General features: G+C 40.4%; 1 protein-coding gene across 3 annotated transcripts in view; it reads right to left on the bottom strand.

Moving 5' to 3' along the window:
- The window catches only part of ZNF236 (zinc finger protein 236), a 146,736-nt gene that overhangs the window by 44,840 nt on the left and 75,270 nt on the right, over positions 1-26,626 (bottom strand). For all 3 annotated transcript variants that reach the window (XM_030925730.1, XM_030925732.1, XM_030925731.1), the window contains exons 11-21: positions 25,821-26,024; positions 20,447-20,588; positions 19,550-19,810; positions 16,413-16,666; positions 14,531-14,632; positions 13,892-14,043; positions 12,355-12,458; positions 10,801-10,952; positions 8,861-9,073; positions 4,296-4,578; positions 1,162-1,265 (exon numbers count right to left, since the gene is read on the bottom strand). In XM_030925730.1, coding sequence (XP_030781590.1) covers positions 1,162-1,265; positions 4,296-4,578; positions 8,861-9,073; positions 10,801-10,952; positions 12,355-12,458; positions 13,892-14,043; positions 14,531-14,632; positions 16,413-16,666; positions 19,550-19,810; positions 20,447-20,588; positions 25,821-26,024 — 1,971 coding nt within the window. The remainder of the gene's footprint in view (positions 1-1,161; positions 1,266-4,295; positions 4,579-8,860; positions 9,074-10,800; positions 10,953-12,354; positions 12,459-13,891; positions 14,044-14,530; positions 14,633-16,412; positions 16,667-19,549; positions 19,811-20,446; positions 20,589-25,820; positions 26,025-26,626) is intronic.

The raw sequence follows: 26,626 nt of genomic DNA, 5'->3' as shown, positions 1-26,626 counted from the left end.
GCTGAACTCCAAAACCAAGGAAATGATGAAGCAGCGTGCACCAAGTCATCGTGGATATCACTGGGCACCTGCTGCATGACAGGCCATGCCCTAGGCCTGGGGGCACAAAGGTAAGTGAGGCCGGGCCCTCCATATCCGCAAAAAGTTTATTGCATTACACAAGAGAGACAAATACAGGGAGCCTAAAGAACAACAGAAAAACTGCACACAGGACAGTCATATAAACAAGCTCAGGGATCTGTTTATCTAGCTCCAAACATTAACCCATCAGAAAAGAATCACAGGGTCAGGTAAATGTGTGAAAGTCCATTTGTTCTTGTTGGTTGAATTCTGCTTATAACCAACAATGAAGAATATAAATTGGTCTGATAATCATAATTCTATGAATCATTATAACAACAGCTCTGCATTCACTGTGCGTTTACCACAGGCCAATCCACTCCTGAGCATTTACCTAAGGCCAAACACTTTTCCCAGCTATTTAAATGTCTTAATACTTAAAGCTATTTAAATGTCTGAACTCCCAAAGACAGAGGTACAACTATTAGCCCCATCTTCTGCAGGAGAAACCTGTGGCTGAGAGGAGAACCTTGTCTAGGACCACAGAGCTCACAGGAGGACTACAGGATTCCCAAGCAGGCAGAGGCAGAGCCGGCCTCACCACCGCTAGGATGCACTATGCAGAACTCCAGAAGCAAAGGCGCAGACAAGATGAAGATGAGAAAAAGGCCAGGAAAACTGGACATTCACTTCTCCCTTTGCAAGATTTTCCCCCCACATAAAAATAATTATGAAATGATAACTGCCATCAGATTTGCTAAGTGCCAGTTTTTACAAAACCTCAACATACTAAATCTCTTTGGCTTAAATGAGACTAAGAGGTGATCTTTTTAACAAAGTTATTTAGGCATGAGTAAGAGTACGTGACAATTTTTAGGAAAAATGCAACTTTTGAGACCGAATCCATCTTTTTCTTAGTGTCATTTGGACAGTTTTCCCTGTGTCACGAATAAAAAAATCTTTCATATCACTTTCTTCATGGTGCTTCGTTTTTAAGCTTTCTATAATTTGGAAAGTATTATGTATGCAAAATACATAGGAACAAAACATACGAAATGCTACCTAAGACCTCTACCAATGACACAGGAATGTGTTCCTTACCTGTGTGAGTCTTCACATGGCAATCGAGAGTGGATTTCACAGTAAAACTCTTTCCACATTCATCACATTTGTATGGCTTTTCTCCAGTATGGATTCGAACATGCCTATCCAAAAAGCGTTAATTATAGACGCATTGACAAACGACTTCATGATTTGAAATTTATAACTATATAAATTAAAATTAGGTGTTACTACGTTTTGATTAAGTTTGGCCAAGAAAAACTTTAAGCTTCACTCCAAACAAAAAACACCATAAACAAATCCAAATAACAACGAAAATATTTGCAAGACAAATAATAATAGAGATAATTTCCGTAGGGAGGGGAGCAGTGGCTCACACCTGTAATCCCGACACTGTGGGAGGTTGAGGCGGGCAGATCATCTGAGGTAGGGAGTTCAAGACCATCCTGGCCAACATGGTAAAATCCCGTCTCTACTGAAAATACAAAAATTAGCGGGCCGTGGTGGCAGGCGCCTGTAATCCCAGCTACTCAGAAGGCTAAGACAGGAGAATCACTTGAACCCAAGAGGCAGAGGTTATAGTGAGCCCTGATCACGCCACTGCACTTCAGCCTGGGCGACAAAGTGAGACTGTCTCAAAAAAAGAAAAAAAGAAAGAAAACAATTTCCTTAAAAAACCCAAGAACTCTGACAAATCAGCAGGAAATCCCAAACAATATCAGAGTAGAAAAGTGGGCAATGCACAGAGAGCTTACAGAAGAAATACAAACAGTCGAAAAACATATGCAAAGCTGTTCAACCACACTTAGAACCAAAGAAGAGCAAATGAAAATGACATCCTGTTGGCTGGAGCTGTAAAACAGGCACCCGGAGTCTCCGAAAGACAGAGGCACAAGGCCCTCTGGTGGCCTTTGCCAGACTCTACCCTCACTGAGCCGTCAGAGGCATACAGGCTCACAGAAGACAATCATGGCAGCGCCCTGCCAGTCATCACACATAGAAATTCAGTGTTCGTCAGGAGGGGTCTGGTAAAATTAATTTGGTATGCCCATGCGACAGAACCCTGCATTGCCATTAAAAAGAATGAAATAGGTTTATAGATACTGACAAAGAAAAATATCTATGATTCATTGATATGTAAAAATTTAAAAACCAGAATCGTACAACTTAACATTGGTGTATGTCCAGACATTTCTGAAAAAAAAAAAAAAAAAAAAAAAAAAAAAAAAACTTAAAAAACTGTTAACAGTGGTTATCTCTGGAGAATAGGACACCCTTCAGTACCATTTTTTGTTTATCATCACATTTACTCACTCAGAGTCTGAACCTTGAACTTTTTTAAAACGAAGGCTAGGACAAGAAGAAGAAAACGCAGCTCTAAGAATGTCCCGCTCTTGGAGTTAGCAGTGAGCCAAGATCACACCACTGAACTCCAGCCTGGGTGACAGAGCGAGACTCTGTCTCAAAAAAAAAAAAAAAAAAAAAGAACGTCCCACTCTTCTGGTCTTTAGCTACAGTCGATGGAGACACGTTTAGCACTTCATGTCACCTTGGTGGCATCTTGTCTCTGCTAATTGGCTGGAACGCCCCACCCACAGGCAGGTCACAAAGTGCTGTCTCAACACCTCCACATGACACCCTTGCCAGGCCTGACTTTCTCATCTATGACTCCACCACTAACCCCTACTGGAAAACTATCTCTCTATCGGTTAGTTCACGAGTTCCTCTAGTCCACATACAACTGCTGGCCAGACTGGACTCCTTCTTATAAACATCCCAAGTTTTCCATCAGAACCCCTTAGCTCCTCCTCTCCTCAGTTTAACTTTCTATGTCTTATTCCCAACCTCAGATCACACCATCAACTTAGATCCTACCCTGGAACTTTACTACATGGCTCGAGAGCTTGCTATTCAAGGGTCCCGTGGCTGCACCACCCAGTGAGACCTGGGCTCTCTTTCTTCTCCAGTCACCTCCCTTGTTGTCACTCTCTAGCTGAACATACCCCGCCGTCCTGCTGTGGTCAAAACACAAAGGCCAGCAGTCAAGGTGTGTGCTCACTAGGGTGGCAATGCCAACCCAGCAGTTCCTTGAAACCACCTACCCTTTCCCTGCAGCACCTGCTGCTGCCCGCTGTAGAATAAAGAGTACAAGGAACACACCCTCTTTGGTTTTCTGAAACATCCTGCAATGTTAAAATCTTTGCAGTTTGTTTTACTAAGTTGCTGAATAATTAGTTCTATCTCCTAGAGCAAAACATAAGCATCCCCCTTATATACAGAAACTCTTCTGATTCTTTAGGAGAACGCTGATACTTTGGTCTTCCTTTCTCCAGAAAGGAAGGACATTCTGAGAGCCCCTTCTGTTCTTTACCATGGGTCTTGGTTTCCAGATTCTTCATGGTTCTGCTAAACTCGATCTCATGTAGCAGCCACTGCTGTTTGGCCAACTGCCAATGAGTCTCCCTCCTGTCACGTGACTGTGTCCCGCTCCTCACACTGACTGGCAGGCATCAGGCAGGAGGGTGCCTGCTGCTCCTCTGCCTGTCCACAAACCTTAGAGCCCTGCCTTCCTCAATGGATAGATTTGTTTTCATTGTTTACTACTATGACAACCACACAGAAACAAGCATAAGCAATCTACAGAGAAGACAGACTTTCTTTTTTTTTTTTTTTTTTGAGATGGAGTTTCATTCTTGTTGCCCAGGCTGGAATGCAATGGCATGATCTCAACTCACTGCAACCTCCACCTCTCGGGTTCAAGTGATTCTCCTGTCTCAGGCTCCTGAGTAGCTGGGATTACTGGCACCCACCACTACGCCCAGCTAATTTTATATTTTTTAGTAGAGACTGGGTTTCTCCATGTTGGTCAGGCTGGTCTCAAACTCCCGACCTCAGGTGACCCTCCTGCCTCGGCCTCCCAAAGTGCTGGGATTACAGGTGTGAGCCACCGTGCACAGCTGAAAACAGACTGTCTAATTAATATTCTGAACAAGCTTACTACAGAGAACTAATTCAAGCTTAAAACCATACACTCTAGTAAGCAAGCTGCCATCACTCAGGAGATACCAGGTTGAGAAACTAATGGCCCTGCTGCAGTGAAAGTCACCAAAGGAGCAGCTGCCTGCACCTCCAGTCTTCAGAGCAGAACCCGTGCAGCGTAGCCATGCCCTCACCTCACCAGGTCGCTGGGCTTCTTGAAGCTCTTGGGGCAGTATGTGCAGCAGTTGGCATGCTTGGGCTCGTCCTGCAGCTCCGCCTGCTTGTCCCTCAGCTCGCTGATGCGGTCCTTTTCTGCCGCGGACTGCACCAGGACCTTCTCTGACACCGTGGCGCTCTCCTGAGGCCGGATCTTGGCTAACTGGGCTGTCTCTTCCTCTGTGAAAGTGATGACCTCAGGACGAGACTTCCGTGATGCATTTCTGTCAGAATGTTCTTCCTCCTCCTCCATACAAATGTCTAAACAAAATCAAGGAAAAGGGATCAAAAATCTAATGAAGAAAACTTAGGTTATTAGCAAGACAATTAAAACTAAATAGGTATGTATGTAATGAAAATCAATAACTCAACCAAGCTATTTTTATGATGGTAGAGAGTTGCCATATTTTCCCACCTCCATTGAGAAACTTAGGTCATGGAAAGAAAACAGCCAAGTGTACTGGAAAGTAGGGGGCAGAGGATGAACAGAGGTTGGTGAGGAGGTGAAAACATCCACTTAGATAGAAGGAATAATCTCTAATGTCTGATAGCAGAGTAGGATGATACAGTTAAAGACAATGTATATTTCAAAGCAGCTACAGGAGAGAACTTGAAATGTTCCCATTTAGAAACTGATAAATACTTAAGGTGATGAATACCCCAAGTACTCTGATTTGATCATTCCATATTCTATACTTGAAATAAATTATCACACGTGCATCATAAATATGTACAAATATTATGTAACCAAAAAAAAACCAAGTCAAGGGCTTCCCTTAGGAGAGCGATGACCAACATTAGGAAGACGCTCGGATTAAAGACCTGCTTCTACCCCTCCCTGCAAATTCAGGAGTAAGCTTTGAGGCTGATAGTGTCCACACAAGCTACTGGTACTCATAAATACAGATACTAATTTATTAATAACGGCAAAAAATGAATTACCCTGGGATTTTTAAAAATCAGAAGCCCAAAAATGGGAGACCAAATTAATAAATTAGCAAATGGTCCCCAACTAAAAACAATTACTATAAAGAAGAAAATAAAACTTTAAAAATATATATGAGCCGGGCGCGGTGGCTCAAGCCTGTAATCCCAGCACTTTGGGAGGCCGAGACGGGCGGATCACGAGGTCAGGAGATCGAGACCATCCTGACTAACACGGTGAAACCCCATCTCTACTAAAAATACAAAAAAAACTAGCCGGGCGAGGTGGCGGCCCCTGTAGTCCCAGCTACTCGGGAGGCTGAGGCAGGAGAATGGCGTGAACCCGGGAGGCGGAGCTTGCAGTGAGCTGAGATCCGGCCACTGCACTCCAGCCTGGGTGACAGAGCGAGACTCTGTCTCAAAAAAAAAAAAAAAAAAAAAAAAAAAAAAAAAAAAATATATATATATATATATATATATATATATATATGGTTGGCCCTCTGTATCTGTGCCTTCCACATCCATAGATTCAACCAACTGCAGTTAGAAAATACTCACAGATATTTTTTCTCTTGTTATTATTCAGTAAACAATATGCTATGATGGCTATTTACAACCAGGTGCAGTGGCTCACGCCTGTAATCCCACTGCTTTGGGAAGCTGAGATGGAAAGATTGCTTCAGGCCAGGAGTGTGAGACCAGCCTGAGTCACACACCAAGACTCCATCTTTACCAAAAATTTAAAAATTAACCAGGCATGGTGGAATGCACCTGTAGCCCCAGCACATTGGTAGGCCAAGTTGGGGCTTGGTACAGAAGTTCAAGACTGCCTAGGCAACAGAGCAAGATCCCGTCTCTACAAAAAAATGTTTTTTTAATTAGCCAGGCATGGTGGTGAGCCTGTAGCCCCAGCTACTCAGGAGCCTGAGGTGGGAGGATTGCTTGAACCCAGGAGTTCAAGGCTGCAGTAAATTACCATTAAGCTATTGTACTCCCGCCTGGGTGACAGAGTGAGGCCCTGTCTCTCAAAGAACCCGAAACTATTTACACAGCATTTATATTATATTCGGTATTATAAGTGATCTAGAGATGGTTGAAAGTACACAAGAGGATGCGTGTAGGTTACATGCAGATACTGTGCTGTTTGATATCAAGAACTTCAGCATCTGCAGATTTTGGTGTCCTCAGGAGTCAAGGAACCAATCCTCAGCTGATACTGAAAGAGAACTATACGCGTAAGTATTTATTCCTAAATGAAAAATAAGGATACATTCCAAATGATTAAAAAAAGAATAACAGAGAGGAAAAAAAGTTTGGCTGGGAGCAGGGAAGTCATTATTGTACGACTGACTGAAAAAAACTTACAACTCAACAGAAACACTAAATTGCAAAGTGAACAGTGATTAATTCACCAAATAAGTAAATTTAAAAACCGACTAGATAATTTTTCTTACCATATAAAAGGAAAAAAAGATGAGAGATGGGTGCGGGGTGCGGAGGGGAGAAGATAGAGAGGGGAGCAAAGGACAGCGAGGGTGTGGGTTGAGGGAGAAAGTCATGGAGGATAAAGCCAGTGGATTCAATGTCCATCTCGTAGAAATTCCAGAAAAAGATACAACAAACTAAAATTCCACATTATACCAATAAAGCTTGGAATGATCTGAGGGTAGCTTATAGATAGCAGCCCCACCAACACTCATGAGGAAATAAGGAGGTAACTCTATTAACATTCTTTAAGGAACTGAGAACACAATCAGTATAGCACAGGCTGGAGAGAGACAGAACAACAAAATTAAGCACGATAGACAGACAGCATGAAATAGACAGCAAGTGTTAGAAGCAGGCTAACGTCGCAATAAATGGGAGGGAATTTAACCCCTATCTAAGTCTCTAGGTTTGGGCAAAACAATGCAATTTAACACGTGACTTTTCTCCTATGGACAAGAGTTCATCTGCAGTTTCCCCCACAATGATCCAAGGAACATAAGACATATAAAGGTGAATCTAAATAAATATGTAGCAGTGAGATGAAGCCCAAAGAGAACCCCCAAATTGATGCTAGAATTCAGTAGCATTAGAAGCTTTATTAATTGATGGGAAGGAATATGTAAAGAGGCTTAGAGATTATTTGTATTTGGCTGATAAATTAACACTCTCCAAATGACAGGGTTCTAGAAATAATGCCTGTATGTCCTATAGCCTTTAACTCATTTGAAGGAAAGGGCCATTTTCTTTTTATACTTTATGAAATCTAACGACAGAATTTTTAAAATGGAAAGAAAGGCTTTAACAAGTATCATCGGACTAAAGAGTTTGAACTATCTCAGTATAACAGGCCAGAAACTTTTATTCCAGAATTATCTACTAAAGAAATGAGGTGCACAGTGGCTCTGGCAATGGTTAAGTCACAGTTTTTGTTACTTTGAGGGAGTTTAGGCAAGTTTTACAGACTTATTCCTCAAAACAGAAGAGAAAGGTAGACTACCATAACCCACCGGGGACCCCGGATGGTCTCACTGTGATCTTTTGGTCAGATGGTGGCAAAGCAGACAGAGGGGGCAGCACCTTGAGAGAGGATGATAGGCCACCAGCAGGTCTGACCTCTGATGACAGTCCCCATTTAGCAGCCCTGTCTCCACACAGCCACTGACACAAGATTCACTGACAACATTGCACACCAACTGTGCCAGGACAGGATGGCCGCAGCACAGGCAAGAGCCCAGGCCCACACATACACTCAGACCAGCCATGACCTCCAAGAGTATCAGAACTAACATGGATTTTAAAACGGCAATCTGTGTGCTGGCACAATGTGTCAAAATATAAAATGTGCTTCATTCTTAACTCTAATTTCATTGTGGAACTTACTAAAAAGAAGTTGTCTTATAAGCACAAAAAGTATAATCACAAGAATAATACTTAGCATTTTTTCGCTTGGTATGGGACTTGGGAGAATTAACTTGTCTAATGTTTTGCTGGCTAGTGTACAAAATGAGATTAATCCCTCTAACTATGCAGTGTGTTGTGTCTATTACATGAGACAATGTAATGGTAACCACAGGTTTTGCGAAGGTTACAGTACTCCATAAATGCTACCATTACCATTTCAGTGAAAGACCAGATACTAGCTACACATCCATCAATCCATCAACAGAAAATTATATAATAAAATATGATGGAATTCCATGGAGTCATCTGAACTGATGTAGATCTGTGTTCAATAAATTAAATATGCCTATAATAAACTTTAGTAGATGGAAAATTAAGCACACTACAACACTATTTAGAGCAAGATACCATATTTGTTAAAAAGCATTAAAGTCTCTAACAACATGTGCGCGTAAGCATGAAAGGAAGAGCACAGTGTGAGAGCAAATGCTGATTCAGCGTGTGGTGATTTGTAAGAGCAGATGTTTTCTTCATTGCGCCTCCGAATTTTTCTTCCAAGAGCATGTACAGCTTTCCTAATCAGAAAATAAAATTAACTATTAAAAACTCAGGGTGCTACTGAACTTAATCTGTACATAGCCAGGTTAAAATGCTCACGGTGATTTGTGAATGGATTTATTCCTAAATTAGCATTGGGTTAATACACCTTGAATCAACAAATGGAAAATACCTCCTCCTTCTGTCTCTCCAGTGGCTGACACAGCAGAGGGGACTGCTTGGTGTCTCTTCATGTGCTTTTTACAATGCACTGTCGTTCGGAAACCCTCTTCACAAAACGGACACTTATAAGGCTTCATGCTCATATGTGTGGCCATGTGCCGGGTGAGGCTGCCATTGGTAGTGAAGGAAGCATTGCACACGCTGCAGCTGAACGCCTTCACTCCTACAAGCACAGAAACGGAGAAAAAACGGCTGGAACCAATCCTATTTCATTACCGCAAAACCAGAAGCAGTCAAAACCAAACAAAGATATGTTTAATAAGCCACAACATTATCCTGAGGCTTAGCAGAGTTTGGTTAAAAAAAAGTAAATCACAAAATTATAGACAGTTTATTTGGTATGGGTTTCCAATTTTTAGAAATGGGATTGTTTTAAGAACATGGAAGTTAACACAGGACATCTTACTGCCTTGTCTACTGAAATCAGCAGGCTCTGTGAAGTCACAATATCCAAAACAAATCAAGTCCTCTCTGACTTCGGTCTTTTACCTTTAAACTGGCAACATGTGGATTCTACCCCAGAAATGTTTTTTCCCACCATCTTTTCATCACTTCCACCGCACATGAGGTATATTAGGCATTAAGAACTAGTCTATAAATCTTCTATACAGCTTTATTTTCAAATAAAGTCCCATATAGAAGGCCTTCTCTCCTCTGGACCAATGACACAGAACCAAGTAACCAGCTATTTTCTTCCTATTTCTGTCTTTCTTCCACTGTTCCTTATAAAAGTCATATATTGCTCTCTGGTCCTTTAAAGTACCACATAAATGACTCCCAGCAATCTTTCCAATAACCACTAAAACCACTCCCCAGTCATCAACCTATGGACCAGTCAATAAAACTTTTCCTTATTTTGCTTGGCTATATGTTTCTAAGCAGTATATCTTCATTTTCAAATAAAGCCTTATATAAAATATACACTGATATTAATATACTGAATATATTAAAGATAACAAAATATGTTAAAAATATTTTTAACTGGACACTATGTATCTGATAAAAGTCCAGTAATCAGACTATAAAAACCTCTTACAACTCAATAAAGCAAATCATCCAATTTGAAAATGGGCATAAGATTAGAACAGACATTTCTCAGTGTCTGTGAAAGATGTTTAACTTGATCAGCCATCAGAGAAATGCAAATCAAAGCAAAACCACAATGGCACGTGGGAAGGCTCATGACCATCTACAAGGCCGGTCATGAGAGAAGCAATAATAGCCATTGGCGAGGATGTGGGGAAACCAGAGCCCTCCCACCCTACCGTGGGCTGTCAAATACCACAGCCACAGTGGAAAACGTTCCATAAACTCAAATGTTTTAACAGAGTTAACATATGACCAAACAATTCCACTCCTAGGTAGAGCAATGAGCCCGTGTCCACACAAAAACTTATATACAAATGTTCACAGCAGGATTACTTACAATAAACAAAATATGGAAATAACCCCAATGTCCATCAACTGATGAATGGATCAATAAGACGTGGCATATCCTACAACGGAAAGTAATGAGGTTCTGATCCACCTATACAGCACGGATGAAACTTGAGCACACTGTGCTATGAAAGCAGCAGACACAAAATGCCACATATTTCTATAAAATACCCAGAACAAGCAAACCTCTAAAGACAGAGGTAGATACTGGGCGCCTGAGGTTCTGGGCATTGAGGGGAAATGGGGAGTGACTGTTAATGGGTACAGAGTTTCTTTTGTGTGTAATAAAAATGTTCTAAAATTACGGTTTTGATGGCTGCAGAACTCTACGAACATACTAAAAATCACTGAATTGTGCATTTTCAGTGGGTTAATTGAATGGTATATGGATTACATCTCAATAAAGCTTTTTTCTTTAAAGGACTAATCTCCAAGTATAAGGCAGACAATGACCTGTGTGTGTCTTCTCGTGAGACTTGAGCACCCCGGAGGAAACAAAGCCACGTCCACAGAGTTTGCACTTGTAGGGCTTCTCCCCGGTGTGCGACCGCACGTGCTGCTTTAGGTGACTGGACTTCTTAAAGCCTTTGTTGCAATAGTCACACCTGCAAACACACAGAACCCAGACCACGTTAATTCATAGCACAATTACAAATACAGCACCTGAGATGGGAAGGAAAGCAAACAAGCTTCACCGACAACCATGAAACATTTATGCACAACTGTTACAGAACCTAGGTACGCTCTCCAACATTGAAGAAATTATAAACTAGAAAATATTGCCGACAATCATTTGTTAGACCAGATTCTGCTTAGAGTACTTATAATCTTAAATGTATTACTTAAAAACCAGTAAATCCCATAACTCCCCAGCAGACATAACATTTGATTAATTAGAAACTCTCACTAAGCATAACAGGAAGAAAATGTATGCACTCTTTTCTTTAAGTCATTAGACACTGTGAATCCTTCCATTGCCTCTGAGGCAGAATCACTCCTGCATCTAGTCACTCGTCAATGCCAATCCATGTACTCCTCTGGTTTATGAAATACAAAACAGAGTGTACTGGAGTTATGCTGAATAATATATCAATATGCAGTATTATTTCCCCTTCCGTTGTTACTGAATAGACTAATGTTATCTTAAGGATTAAAATAATTATCAATTTCAAAACTCCTACTCACATATTATTAAAAGCTTATTCCATTAGTATGTCTCTTTTGTCCATTCTCAAGTTTAAATATCCAGTAAGAAGTTAGAGATGTCCCTACACTAGAACCTAAGTCAAGACTGAGTGCCCACATAGAGGCAAGTAACTTTCAAGTACAAATGAAACTAAAAGCTGGAAGTGTCTGAATACATTTTGAAAATTCACTCTTGTAAACCTGGTTTGGCGGTGGCTCACGCCTGTAATCTCAGCACTTTGGAAGGCTGATGCAGGTGGATCACCTGAGGTCAGGAGTTCGAGACCAGCCTGGCCAACATGGTGAAACACTGTCTCAACTAAAAATACAAAAATTACTTGTACACTGTGCACAGAGGGTGCTCGGTATATACTGCTGAGCCAGCGGACGGACACATCTAAAAAGCCGTCTTTCTAATTGTGCTGTACCCTGGTACACAGATTGTCATATGTAAAGCACATGAAGAGTCTTGAACTAAAAGGCACAATATAAATTTAAGTAATTTCTGAAAATGGAATAATAATGACTTAAAACAGTGACGGGAAGCTATAGCAGAGTACTTCAAACAGACAAACTGAAGACTGCTGCATCCAAATCCTGGCCCGCTCGCTTATTTGCTGTAAAAAGTTTAGCAAGTAAATCTCTTTAGTCTCAGATCCCTTATTTACAGAATATGGATGACAATGGAACTGTTTTGAACAGTTCTGAGAGAATGAAATCGCAGAGCCCTTGGAGCAGGGCAAGCACACTGCAGCATCTGTCGCTGCAGGATCCGTCGCTGGGAGCCGGCAGTACCATGAGCTGGTCTGTGCAGACAACTACCTGTAAGAGCGCCTGCTCTGGTCCTCACTGTCCTCCAGAAACTGGGAACCTTGTGCCTGCAGGTCCAGTTCCTCTTGGGATGACTCCTGAATCAAGCGAGTTGTCTAAAATTTAAGAGAAGTATAAAGCAAACTACTTGAATATCTGTGAATAAACATAAAACAACTCAGCAGCTAAGAATTAAGGATAAGAACATTCATAAACTGTGGATTTAAGAGGGAGAAACCCCAAATAGTCCACTGTAATCATTTGGGCCAGAGCAATAATAAAGATCACTTATACAGATTTTATTAAATGAAGATCTATTTATTTTCCATTTCCCTACCTCAATACAAAGCTTAATCAACCATAAAACTGATTATTTTATGTATCTTAATAAGAGATTCCCCTTCCATCTGCTCTACTCTTACTGACAGCGAATAAAATCCCACCTTCAGAGAGTATAATATTGTCTCCTCTTGTCACACAAACCAGAGGGTGGGAAGGACATGTTCTCCATCCCCAAGAAGGGTACCACGCATGCTGAGAGCAGTCACACTGACCCCATCCCTTCCTGACAGCGGCATTACAACCCATGCTACCACAGCAAGGACGAAACAAAAATCTGGTCCATGTTTTCTAACCACTCTATAATAGACCCATGCTCACACTGAGCGGAGGGTTAAGCTCCACTGACCTTCAGAAGTCCTGGAGTCACAGGACGGACTGCGAACAGTGGAGTCATCCACCCCTGTGCAGCAACTGCACGCTGCTATAAGCAAGGGCTTGTGTCTCATTTGTTTACCTGACTTCCAAAACCAACTTAGATAAACCACAACAACAGAACTGGGTTTGCACAGTTTTATTTAGAGAGTTCTGGAGTAAAGGCAGCTGCTAAGAAGTACGTTCTCCACTTCCCAGATTCAGCATCTGCTGCCAAGTTTGTAGTTTCTAGCTATGAGAAAAATGTTCTGAAATTTTCACGGGAGGATCCAGCCCTACCACTTGGGCAAAGCTACCAATGGTGGATTTTAAAGAGGGATAACAATTGGTCAATAATTTCTCATCACTATTAAGAAATTTCCAAAAGCAGAAAAATGAAAATAAAAACCAAAATTAAAATGTCTCCAACTAGGCGTAAGAGATAAAATTTTAAATGATGCATTTAAATGTTTTTTAATGTCAGCATTCATTATATTCTCCTTCTAACATGTTTAAAAGTCCACAATTAAAAATGTTTAGGTTTTGTGCCTAAAGCAACATAGTATCTTTCAACATGTTATTACCTAACACTCTAGTAAATTCTTAGCTTTTAATCCCAAATGCAAGGCCACACCATGGCACGGAAACCTTTAAGTAAAATTAAAATGTTTTAAGGAAAAAGAAAGCCCGATGTACTAACACTGAGGATTTCCCAGGTAATGCAGTAACCTTAATGTTACAAGAAGTGAGCACACCTCTTAAAATTTCCATTAAGGAAATTTTAAATAATCACAGTGAAGAATAAAATAGCATCTGCTAAATACTGCCACATATGCACCCCTCTGTCCATACTCACTACATTCATCCCATCAGAGCTGGGAGCCTGCAGCAAGCTCTGCTGGTGGAAGCTTGTGGAGAGGGCCTGAGACTCAAGTGTGCTGGAATCCTGTAGCTGTTGGACAGGTGGAAACTGAGGCTGCTGATGGTACGTGTCAGTCACTGTAAAACCTGAAATAAATTAGAAAAGAGGAGTTCTACAAAAATATTAAAGTTACACTAAAATGTTTTTTAAAAAGGGTTTATAAATTTAAGATGTCTAAAGAGGCATTTCTATTTTCTGAACTAGAATCAGGACTAGCTGTTATTAGCAAGCTTTAACATTGTTTGCTAACAGGCGGGAGGCTGTGCTCAGCAGACATTACAGCAGCAGAGGCTTTACAGAACCAGCCACCACAAAGTTCTAATTTCTACTCAGCCACCTTTTCTCGGCTGGAAACTACATGTAGAATGGCTGCAAAGGTCACTTTCCAGAAGACCTGAGCAAACCACAAAATAGTATGCATCAACAACAAAAAAATCTACAATGCACGGAAAAAGTTACTTGGTTTGAAACCATACATTTTAGAAGGGCCTTAAGAGAAAACATGTAAGGTTGTCGTAAAATTAAATTCAACTGAGGTACACTCACAAATTTCATTGAAAACCCACCACTGACCTTGGGATAGCCCTGCCGGTTCGAAGGACTGTTGGGCAGGGGTCTGCTCTTCAAACTGGTCTATGTGCCCTCGCAGAGGGTCCTGTGGAGCCACAAACCCATCTAAGGATGAGATGCAAAAAGGGGGACTCATACATTTGGAAGTTATTTCACATCTGCAAATCTGCCCAAAAGTACACTTTGGCGAGTTTTCAAATATCAGACACCTTATTTTGAAGAGACAATAGGGATAATTTATACACATATATATGCTTAAAGCATTCTCTTTGCATTTCTTTTTTTTTTTTTTTTTTTTTGAGACGGAGTCTCGCTCTGTCGCCCGGGCTGGAGTGCAGTGGCCGGATCTCAGCTCACTGCAAGCTCCGCCCCCCGGGTTCCCGCCATTCTCCTGCCTCAGCCTCCCGAGTAGCTGGGACTACAGGTGCCCGCCACCTCGCCCGGCTAGTTTTTTGTATTTTTTAGTAGAGACGGGGTTTCACAGTGTTAGCCAGGATGGTCTCGATCTCCTGACCTCGTGATCCGCCCGTCTCGGCCTCCCAAAGTGCTGGGATTACAGGCTTGAGCCACCGCGCCCGGCCTCTCTTTGCATTTCTAGAATATCATCCCTGAAAGCCTTTAGCATCTGTCTTAGGCATTGTTCCATTAAACAATATTCTAACATGCTATTACATTCCATAATTGTTTAGAACCTTTTTGGGTGTGCATGGTTGCAGGCACCACAGGGGATAAGTGTATAATCCTACCCAAAGACTAAATACATTTGAGACATCCATAAAACAAAACAGTAAACTGGTCAGCACATTGTTTGTTGACATCCCTGTGTGAGATAAGAAGCCTGTGCCAGACGCAAGCCAGCTATGCCACTAATCACACAGTCTACAGTTGACCTGACATTGTTTTTTGTAGCCAAACTTTACTGATGAAGGAAGCGATGTACTACTTTATATTCTGGTTCAGGAGCCTAATCTCACTGCAGACCAGTCACCAACAGTTCACTGACCTACATTAATCTTCAAATCTACATGGAGTGCACTTTGTAGAATACTAAAGATCACACAGATGTACACTTGAAAGATGTTCTCAATATACTGGGCATAAAAGTAGGTCACAAAATAGTATGCACTGCAAGATCCTATTTGTACAACTCTTTTTTTTTTTTTTTTGAGATGGAGTCTCACTCACTCTATTGTCCAGGCTGGAGTGCAGTGGCGCCAGCTCGGCTTACTGCAACCTCCACCTCCCAGGTTCAAGCAATTCTCTTGCCTCAGCCTCCTACGTAGCTGGGATTACAGGTATGCACCACCACACCCAGCTAATTTTTGTAATTTTAGTACAGATAGGGTTTCACCACAGCCAGGCTGGTCTTGAACTGCTGCCTTCAAGTGATCCATCTGCCTTGGCCTCCCAAAGTGCTGAGATTGCAGGCGTGAGCCACCACACCCAACCTTATTTATATAATTATATATGCATACCAAACACACACACACACACATACACACACACACACACACCTGCATATTTGTATGGAAAAAAATTGGAAGCACCTATATCAAAATAAGGATGGTAGATTTTGCTGTAGTCCTAAAATTTCAACTACTTCCTAATAAGATTTTGAATATTTCCTAACAAGAAGTCTGATCATTCTGTTTTTGTTTAAAAAAAAAGAACTTCCCCTAAGAAATCTAATAAAATTGAAGAGTAAAAACCTAATTTAAGAGGACATGAAATGATATCAAATACTCAAATTCAATCTCTCTCACAGACAGCACAAATTGTTTTAAAAGTCAGTGATCCGCGGGAGACATCAATGGACTGCAATGAGTGGGAAAGGCTGTAAAACTCTGTTGGGATCACTCAAAGTTAAATATCCTGAAATGTTTACCTTCATCTGCTTCCAAGGGCTGATCTGTCAACTGCTGGCCCAGCCCTGCTTCCTCTGTGCCCACCACGTGCTGAGGCTCCAGGTCCAGCATGGCCTCGGGGTTTGCTGCGACCACCTCTGCCGTCTGCGGCAGCTCGTCGCTCTCGATTTCCACCTGCATCTGAGTGGAGGCCTGCATGCTCTGCTGGTCCACGGTGCTATCGTCTATCGAGGCTGCCTGCTGATGCTGTTGGAGCTGCTGGGCAAGTTCGTATCTTCAGAAAAATTAACGACAGTTCATCAGATTAGATGCTGTCAAAGGTTACTTGCGTGGGATACTACAGTGAAAAAGTTGCCATTGATTAAATAACATTTTTTATTAATGATTTCATTTTGAAGTCATGATGGCAATTCAGATAAAAATGAACACATTAGTACTCTGAAGAGAGCTCGTTTGCCTCATCTTTAAGTGCTTCCACCGGCTACAAGACACGAGGCACAAAGGGAGGATAAAGGACAACACATACCTGAATGCCTAAGTTTAAAAACATTAAAAAGATGTCTCGTGTTTAAAAGTAAAACTCTCCCAACTCAAGTTCGGCAATGAATCTAAGTATTCAGCAAAATAATTGTACTAAATGAGACGACACCTTTATAGACTGATCTAAATCTGACAACACATGTGGTGCACAGACAGAGAGGCTCCAGCCTACTGTCTCTCACAGCCCGGGCCACAGGTGCTTTATTGGACCAATGATCCAAATGTTGCTGCCAGCAACATTTACACACACAAAGTATATCCGGCATATATTCATCAAAGTCAGCGATTTCTCTTTCAAAGGAAAAGATGAACAATGAATTCAGCAATGAACTGAGAACTTGAAAAGAAAAAAAAAAAAGAAAAAAATATCACACAATTATCTGTCTAACAGGCTGGCTAGTACAAAGAATACTAAGACAAAGAGCCGGTCGGGCGCATGGCTCACACCTGTAATCCCAGCACTTTGGGAGGCCGAGGCTGGCAGATCACCTGAGGTCAGGAGTTCAAGTCCAGCCTGGCCAACATGGTGAAACTCCATCTCTACTACAAATACAAAAATTAGCCAGGCACAGGGGTGTGAGCCAGTAATCCCAGCTACTCAGGAAGCTGAGGCAGGAGGTTGCAGTGAACCAAAATCGCACCACGGCACTTCAGCTGGACAACAGAGCGAGACTCCATCTCAAACAAACAAACAAAAAAAAAACACCCACACACACAAAAAAAGTGCCGCCTGGTCCCCTCTTCTGCCTCTGAACACACAGACCATACAAGCTGTGTCACGGGCTTTATCCCAGTGTCTTAGGAATCTGCCTACTCAGAATTTCATTCTCAGTTCCAAACAAAATTTTCCCTCTTCGTTTTCTAATATCCAAAATAGACAATTCATCACTACTTTTACTGTGGAAAGGAGAACAAAAATGTGTTGCATAATAGAGAACAGTCAGAAAACGCACGCCTGCACCTACGCTGTGATGCTTCCACACACAGCGCAGCGGCACGCAGGGTCTGCATAAGCCACTCTAAGCTAAGCACCTCTGTGCCACACGCCAACTGACGGAGGCTTGCTTTCTGTTTGTTTCCTTGGTTGTTTGCTTTTCCCCATAAATTCTACTATAGTAACCTTCTTTACCTATCTTTAGTATAAGTATATGTGATATTTTGGGAATTTCCAACAGTTCAGACAAAGGAATGAAACCCTGGCTGGATGCTCTCCTTGTAGGCAGATTCCAAGTGCACACAATCTGTAAAAGCAAAGCACTGCGGCTCTGCAACGACAGGCTGATCTGCTTAGTGTCCTCTCAAAGCTCTACACTCATCTCCTACACGTGTCCCTCGAAACTGATGACAAATAACGGCCATGCAATATACCACTTAATAAAGGTGACCCCGCAATTATGCCATTGGTCACTGGGTCTGGAAACAAGGGCCTGAACACCCACATTCCCAATACTACCACAAAAAGTACACTGGAAAAGGCTGGCTTCCTAATTAAAAAAGATTTTATTTAAACATTCCACTGAGCAAGCAAGCGCCCAAGCTCCATTCTTCTTAGCATGGTAAGCTCTCGGGCCAACTGGGGACCCATCACCCTGCTACAGCGAGCAGAAACACAAACATCTTCAATATCCATGTGCCCCCGAGTTCCCCAGTTCCCAAACACATGCAGTGCCCTGCACAGGATTCCCTCCACAAAATGCAGTGAAGTATAACTGGATATGTAATTGACAGGAGTCCACTATATAACACCGCCAATACCACACTCCCTGGGTGGTTTCAAGCAGCAGGTAAATTTCTCGGCTAAGCAATCAATGATGCTGAAATCAAAAATGTCAATTCTGTTGAGGGTGCTTAGGCATTCAGATCAATAATATCAAAAAACACTATCACAGTTAACTTATTCTAATATTTAGGGTTTTGCTTTGTAGGCGACATCCAGGCAGACATATCTGGGTTAAAATGCTGTCTCAAAGCAAATGTTTCAGGGCAGCAGCTTTAGGCCTAGTGACTCTCCCTTTCACATCTCCTAAGCTGTGGTCACCCTACCCAGGTTTTACAGTACCACACGGAATTCTGCGGCTTCACAGAAATGCTCATCGAACAGGTCCTAGCACTAGTCAGAAATGCATCTCTTCCGGATTACGTCCACAAAGATGAGCTAGCCTTCCAACCATGTGGAAATACAAGCTAGGCTGAATGAAAAGTTTATGGAATATCTAAAACATGCATCCTTTAAAGTCAACAACACAGAATAATTACCATTCTGATTTGCTGATGACAGGCCTAGAAATCACAGGGTCTTTAAGATTCTCTTTTCTGAAATATTCACTATCTGACTATAGTAGACACAGTCCAGCATTTCATCTAACTAACAGCTTTAAAAGAGAGCTTTACAGAATATAAACTGCTTCATTATTAAATTAAAAATGCAAATGCTAATGCTTCAGTCTATGGCTCCCATTAGATCCTTAGACACTAATACGTACATTTCTTGAGCCCATATACTACAAGCTAGAAATAATCATGTAAGAATCAAAGACAATTATTTCCTAAAAACACTCCCCACCATCTACTGGAAATTATAAAGATGATAAAAAGTGACCATCAGAATTACACCCACCTGTGGGTTTTCATGTGCTTTTTGCAATTTAGTGAAGTCTTAAATGTTTTTTGACAATAGGGACACATATAGGGACGGAGGTCGTTGTGGATGCCCATGTGTCGCCGTAAGCTGCCACCAGTAGTGAAAGCCCCATTACATATCAGACACTTGAAAGATTTCAGTCCTGTGTGTGTTCGGATGTGTGCTTTGAGCACACCTGCAGAAACAAAGCCTCTTCCACACTGAGAACATTTAAAAGGTTTTTCACCCGTATGGGATCTTAAAAAAAAAAAATACACATTTTAATGAATAAGTTTCTTATACTTTTATAATGCTTTGTGACTAGAATGCACTCTTGCATTTCGCTTCACTTCATCATCACATTTTTTTAAAGTTAAGCAGCAATGCCGGAGCTTTCCACATTTAAAGGTGAGGAAGCCTGAGACTCGAGTGCTTAAGCAAACTGCCTCAAGTCACACGACTGAGACAAAACTAGAAGCCAAATCTTTTTCCAAGTTCTATACTTTTTTCATGACATCACACTGTCTCTCATGATCAAGGTTTGACTTCTTTTTCACTGTGGCTAAAACTAAGAATTAATTTAAACTCCGATAAACACATATGAAAAACAAACGGAAGTCTAACAATAAACCAAATACTTCTTTGATATTTCTTGGAAATTGCAAACATTGAAATTTAATGAGCATATACATAAATTCCGGGGCAATTTTGTAGAATATTTTAGTCAAGACATTAAAGAATAAAAATATTAATTACCAATAAATGTTTTGGAGTCAAATGAGACATCTTAAATACTAAAAGCTAATGCTACCATCCTAAATACTTCTAGAAGTCATCAGGTCACTAAGTCAGTTTAATTATACTAAATTTCCACTTGTGAATCCGTTACCTTACCTGATGTGTTGTTTAAGGTGGCAAGATTTTTTATATGCACGATGACAGTAAAAACACTTGTATGGTCTATCTGCTTCATTAACAAAATTATTATTAAAATAGCTTTGGAAAAACTGGTTTTTTGGAATGGGCTGGATAAGACCTACAAACCAAAAGAAAAGCAGACATAATTCACTGTCAATGCTAGTAATAAAATTAAATATCACAAGGCATATGTTTTACCCAGAAGATGAAAATTCTGATGTTAGACTCTAATGTTGCAACTATTTTAACTGTGTTAGGAACTGGCTATTCAAAGAATACCTATGGGGAACCATAAGAAATTAATATATTCATAATATAACCTTACAAATTAATTTATAAATTAATATAAACATTATAAATTAATATATATTAATGTTCATTTTTTCAACATGAGAAATACCTAGTCACAATTACTTCCTTTGATTCCACAGCCAATTTTTAATGAATTTCTACATTTACTTTCTATATGGGCATTTGTTGACATGGAATGTACATAACTATGTCCAAAATTCAGGAGAAGCAAGATTTTAATACCTTGTTTATTCAGTATGAATACTGCACAGTAGGTACTATAATAAACTGAAAACAAAAGTGACTATAACACGATCTTTTGTTCTACAAAGGTTAGTGTTTTCACAGATATCACTAAAGGGATATCTACAAACAACAAAATTACTAATTTAAATATTTCACATTTTATATACATTTACTAAATAAAGAATTCCTTCAGGTTGACCATCTAATAAATATGACTTGATCAAGCTACTGCATTATATCAGGAATTCAGGACAAACTTAGAGGTAAACTTTCGAATGCCTTAAGAGTCACTTGGAACGCTAAGAGAAGATGCACACGGTCTTCTATCAGCCTCTGTCGGCCTCGGGCTGCTCCTTCTGCCCAGACAAGGAAGCACTGGCCAAGATTCTGTCCTCTGCCTACAGCTCTCCATTTCCAGTCCTCTCTCCTCCCTCAGTTGTACCTTAACTTCTATGCAATGATTAGCACAATGCACCTCTGAACACTCTGTTTTCCCTGACTTTCCATAAAAATACGGATTCCATTTCAATTTCTTCCCCTAAAACTCACTTCTCCCAGCTTTCCTAGTTGCATGCCTGGAACAGTCTTCTCCTGGTCCCTAAGGCTGGGGAGCCCCAGACCTCTGAGAGTTCCCTTCCCTCTCTTGTACTTGGCATCTGCCAGTCCTGATGATCAGCACCACTCCCATGTCTCTTAAACTTGCATCTTCGCTTCTTTTTCCACTGCCACCAATCGCAACAGTGAAACAATTACAAAGCTGGAGGGAATTTGACAGCCCAACCAATTTCACTTAGCTCATTATTAGATTTAAGGAAATTCACCTATGCTTCCTGAAGCTTGCACCACAACCCTGCTTACTTTTCAAAAAGTATTCAGAACTCTCCCTTGTGATATAATCCACACAGCACAACCCCTAAGACTGCCAAGCCTTTTCTCATCTCACAAGCCTTCTGGACAATCAGAGCTGTGTCAAAGACCTCTCTCCGGGCAGCTCTGACACCACCCTGTGCTTGACAGCACAGTCTCATTTTTTCCTAAGAACTCGTTCTGCTCAAAAGAGAAAAATGCAGGCTGGGCATAGTGGCTCAGGCCTGTAATCCCAGCACTTTGGAAGGCCGAGGTGAGTGGATCACCTGAGGTCAGGAGTTCGAGACCAGCCTGGCCAACACGGAGAAACCCCGTCTCTACTTAAAAATAAAAATAAAAATACAAAAATTAGCCAGGCATGGTGGCACAGGCCTGTAGTCCTAGTTACTCAGGAAGCTGAGGCAGGAGAATCGCTTGAACCTGGGAGGCGGAGGTTGCAGTAAGCCGAGATCGCACCACTGCACTCCAGCCTGGGTGACAGTGAGACTCTGTCTCAAGAAAGGAAAGAAAAAAGAAGAAAAATGCAGGCATCCAGTCCATGCCCACCACCTTCCCTAGGATACACATGCTAGGACACGCAGACTGAATGCCATGCCTGGTTCTCAAAAAGAGTCATGGCAGAACCCTGGACACAGGTTTCCTCTTCTACAGTGCTCTCAGTCAAGGACTCCTTAGACTAGCGCTAGCTTCCTCAATGAGCATTCTACTTCACTTACTCTCATAACACTACTCTATGCTAAACCTCATCTCACCATGTTTTGATCAAACTCTGTCCCCCAAAGACTGTGACAGCCAAGTCTTTTCTATAGCCTCTAAGGAGCCCGGAGTCTGAGAGAAAAGATGAACACAAATACAAATAACAAAATTAAGCATAAGACAAAGTTACAATATTTTACAATTTACAGTGTGAAACTCCCTCTAGCAATCATTTCCCTCATATGTCTCCATCAGCCTAAACCAAAGAATTCAGCTTCCTCTATCTGGTCTAAGATACAGGCATCTGTAAAGCCAACAAGCAAAATACATCCCATTTTAACCCCGAAACATGTCTGAAGAGTCAAGACTCTAACTCAACTGAAGATTCAAAAACTTGAAGTCAAGAAACCCATGGGTATATAACTTGATTTATGGCAACCCGAAAGAAGAAACTGGTCTGTTGTTTCATTTTGTAAGCAACCAAAACTGGCCAAGGATATCAAAGTATTCTAAGCTACCAAGGGGGTTTTGATCCCATTCTATGCTCAAAAACAGTTAAATACCATAATAATTATAGTTCCTAGGAAGCTTAGTATAATTCATATATCAAATTATCAGACTTTTTTTAATTTTTACCTTTTTGAGACAGAGTTTCACTCTTGTTCCCCAGGCTGGAGTGCAGTGGTGCAATCTTGGCTTACTGCGACCTCTGCCTCCTGGGTTCAAGCCATTCTCCTGGCTCAGCCTCCTGAGTAGCTGGGATTACTGGTGCCTGCCACCATGCCTGGCTAATTTATGTATTCGTAGTAGAGATAGGGCTTTGCCATGTTGGCCAGGCTGGTCTCAAACTCCTGACCTCAAGTGATCGCCCACCTCGGCCTTCCAAAGTGCTAGAATCACAGGCGTGAGCCACTGCGCCCAGCCAGACTGGTGTTTTGGAGAAGATGATCTTTTACTATCTTGTCAATTTGTTGTGTATTTTGGAGTTTTCTATGTCTTCTACTGTCAATTCTGCCAAGTATATTATTCTAGAAAACATTCATTTTTCTATTTCCTTTTCTATTTCTTCTACAGTCAGTTCTGCCAAGCATATTATTCTAGAAAAGATTCATTTCATCAAAATTTTCAAATATATTAGCAAAAAGTTGTAGAGTGTTTGCAAACAATTGTTACCTCATTTGTATCTGTGCTTACAATTTCCTTCTCATTCCTAATACTATGTTTTCTCACATTTCTTTATTAGTGACAAGTCATCTATTTTTTCTGTTCATTTTTATAAGTTTTGTAAAACTTCAGTTCACTACAGTTTTGTCTTCTATCTCCAATTCCATTATATGTACTAATTCAGGGGTCCCCAAGCCCCAGGCTGCCTGTTAGGAACTGGGCCACGCAGCAGGAGGTGAACAGCAGGTGAGTGAGCTTTACCATCTAAGCTCTGCCTCCTGTCAGATCTGCGGCACGTCAGATTCTCATGGAGTGCAAACCCTATTGTGAACTGTGCATGTGAGGGATCTAGGCTGCGCGCTCCTTCTGAGAATCTACTGTCTGATGATCTCAGTGGAAGAGTTCTACCCTGAAACAATTCCCCTCACCTGATCCCCCATCTGCGGAAAAATTGTCTTCTGTAAAACCAATCCCTGATGACAAAAAGGTTGGGAACTGCTGTATTAATTCCTTTCTGCTACTTTCTTTTAATTTTCCTAGTTTTTTAAGTTAAATATTTTACTTATCTTCAATCTGTCTTATTTTCTAATAATACTCAAAAGTCTTAATTTTTCCTAGGACAGCTTTGGTCCATCCAATCTGTTTATATTATACTCATACCTGTAGTATGTAGTATCTGTTTTGAGTCCTTCTTTTCAGGTAATGAAATTTTGGATGGCTATTTGATAAGTTTTTCAGTGAACTGTAATCAAAGATTGTATCCTACATAAAATCAACTTCTGAGAATTTACTGAAATTTTTGTGTATCCTAGAATGTGATCAACTTCTGTTTTATGCATAATTAAAAGTGTGTAATTTAAGGCAAAAGATTCTATAAAGCTATTAAGTAACCCTTTTGATTTGTGTGCTCAAATCTTCAGTTTTAGGTGTTTATTTAAGTTGACCTGTCTAACTGAGGATCTTTCACTACACTTGAGAATTTGAGTATTTCCTTTCTTTGAATTTTTTGGGTTTATATATTTTGAAGTTAAACTCTTAGATTCACACAAGTTTATGGCTGTTGATCATCTTATTGGTGGCCCCAAATTTTTAACAATCTAAAATCTCTCTATACAATAATTTGCAATTATTGTAAATAAAGGTTATGCTTTAGAATAAAGGAATTATATTTTGTTTAATATTAATTTTGCTTATAGATTGAATTATCTTTCCTAGGAAAGTAGTGAAATACAGAAACTGCATAAAAATGTAAATTCACACATTAATAAGTGCTATGGCCTAAATGTTTGTGGTCCCCCAAAATTCATGTAGTAAGAGGTAGGACCTTTGGGAGGACATAGCCAGAAGGCACCATCTGTGAGGAAGAGAGACCTCACTAGACACTCAATCTGCCAGCACCACGACCTTGGACTTTCCAGCCTCTAGACCTGTGAGAAGTAAACTTCTAGTATTTATAAGCTACACAGTTAGTGGTATTTTTGATTCAGGAGCTCAAACAAATTAAGACAATGAGGTTTCTTAAGTTTTGTTCTAGCACTGACAAATATAATTTTTCTGAAGATTCTAACACGCAGTGTTTTGTTTCTAGATCGTTAACAAAATCATAGTTTGGGTTGGTTATAATAACACTGAACCTAAAAAGAAAAGCAGGCAGATTTTTCTTTTCCTTTTTAATCCAAAGATTAAAGTAAACCAATAACCTGTAACACAGCACAAAGAACCTACAGATGAAAACTACAACGTGCACTGTGTGTTTCACAGAAAACCACCTGTCATTTTTGATGCTTCCACTGAGGTAGCAATGTTCCTTCAATGAGGACTTACACACTACTGTTTTCACTTACACATTATTTGTCTCTAATCCAAGAAAACAATTTGAGTAGTAGTTTGGATACAACTTAGATTTTAATCTTGATTGTAAAACATACTAGCCCATAAAGCAAAACAAGGCTTAACACAGACTTCATTAATACTATGCCTAAAAAACTATTTAACTACACAGACCATAATGTGCATACACAATTCACAAAATACCAAAGAAAATAGTACTCGATAAATTGTAAAGACATCCTACAATCCATCTTACCTAAGTCAGTTATAAGAATTGGTTCCTGCAAAGGAATATCAGGGACTGGAACATTCGTCTTGCCAACACGAACCTTTGCAGGTTTACGCTGGTGCCTCATTTTCCTTAATTCCGTATGTTTAAAGTGGGAAGCAATGTGAGTCTTCCTATGGCCCGAGGTTCGAAATTTTTTGTCACAGTGAGGACAAGCAAAAGGTCTTACTCCTAATAAAAATGAAATCACATTTTAGAATTATTTCCAGAAATTACATCTCAACAGCAAATGCCAACATAAAATGTTAGTACTTCCAATACTGATTTGAACCTTCAATTTATTAAGCCATGCTTATAATTTAATGGATATTGTAAATTATTGTCCCTTGTTTGTATACAGTGCATATTACAGATATTAAGGCATGTAATGAGAGCATTTTAAGTTAAAAAAGAACATTTAATATTTTTAGGACAAAGTCTTACATTGTAAAATATGGATAGTAGTTCTTAAGGACTTTACAGTATGTAAGGATGCTCCCTCTCTTGTGTCATCATCTGTAAAGTGGCTTAAGGACACCTGCCTCCAGGGCTGCTGCTGAGATTACTTAAGCTAATGTTTAAACAGCACTTAGCAATGTCTCACATTTTGCAAATAAACAGTAAATAGTAGTTGTCACTGATTGTAAATGATGATAATAGTACTAATATCTTAATGATCCTCTTACTACTATGCCCCATTTCTAAAGAATATTTCCTTGTTTTACAGTTTTATTAGCAAACGAAAATGTAAATTCCAAAGAAACACATACAACAAAATTGAGTAACTTCAGCTT

This window comes from Rhinopithecus roxellana, chromosome 21, assembly GCF_007565055.1.
Source record: "Rhinopithecus roxellana isolate Shanxi Qingling chromosome 21, ASM756505v1, whole genome shotgun sequence".
Taxonomy (NCBI): Eukaryota; Metazoa; Chordata; class Mammalia; order Primates; family Cercopithecidae; genus Rhinopithecus; species Rhinopithecus roxellana.
The sequence above is the reverse complement of the archived record's forward strand: the minus strand, read 5'-3'. Positions and strand labels throughout refer to the sequence as shown.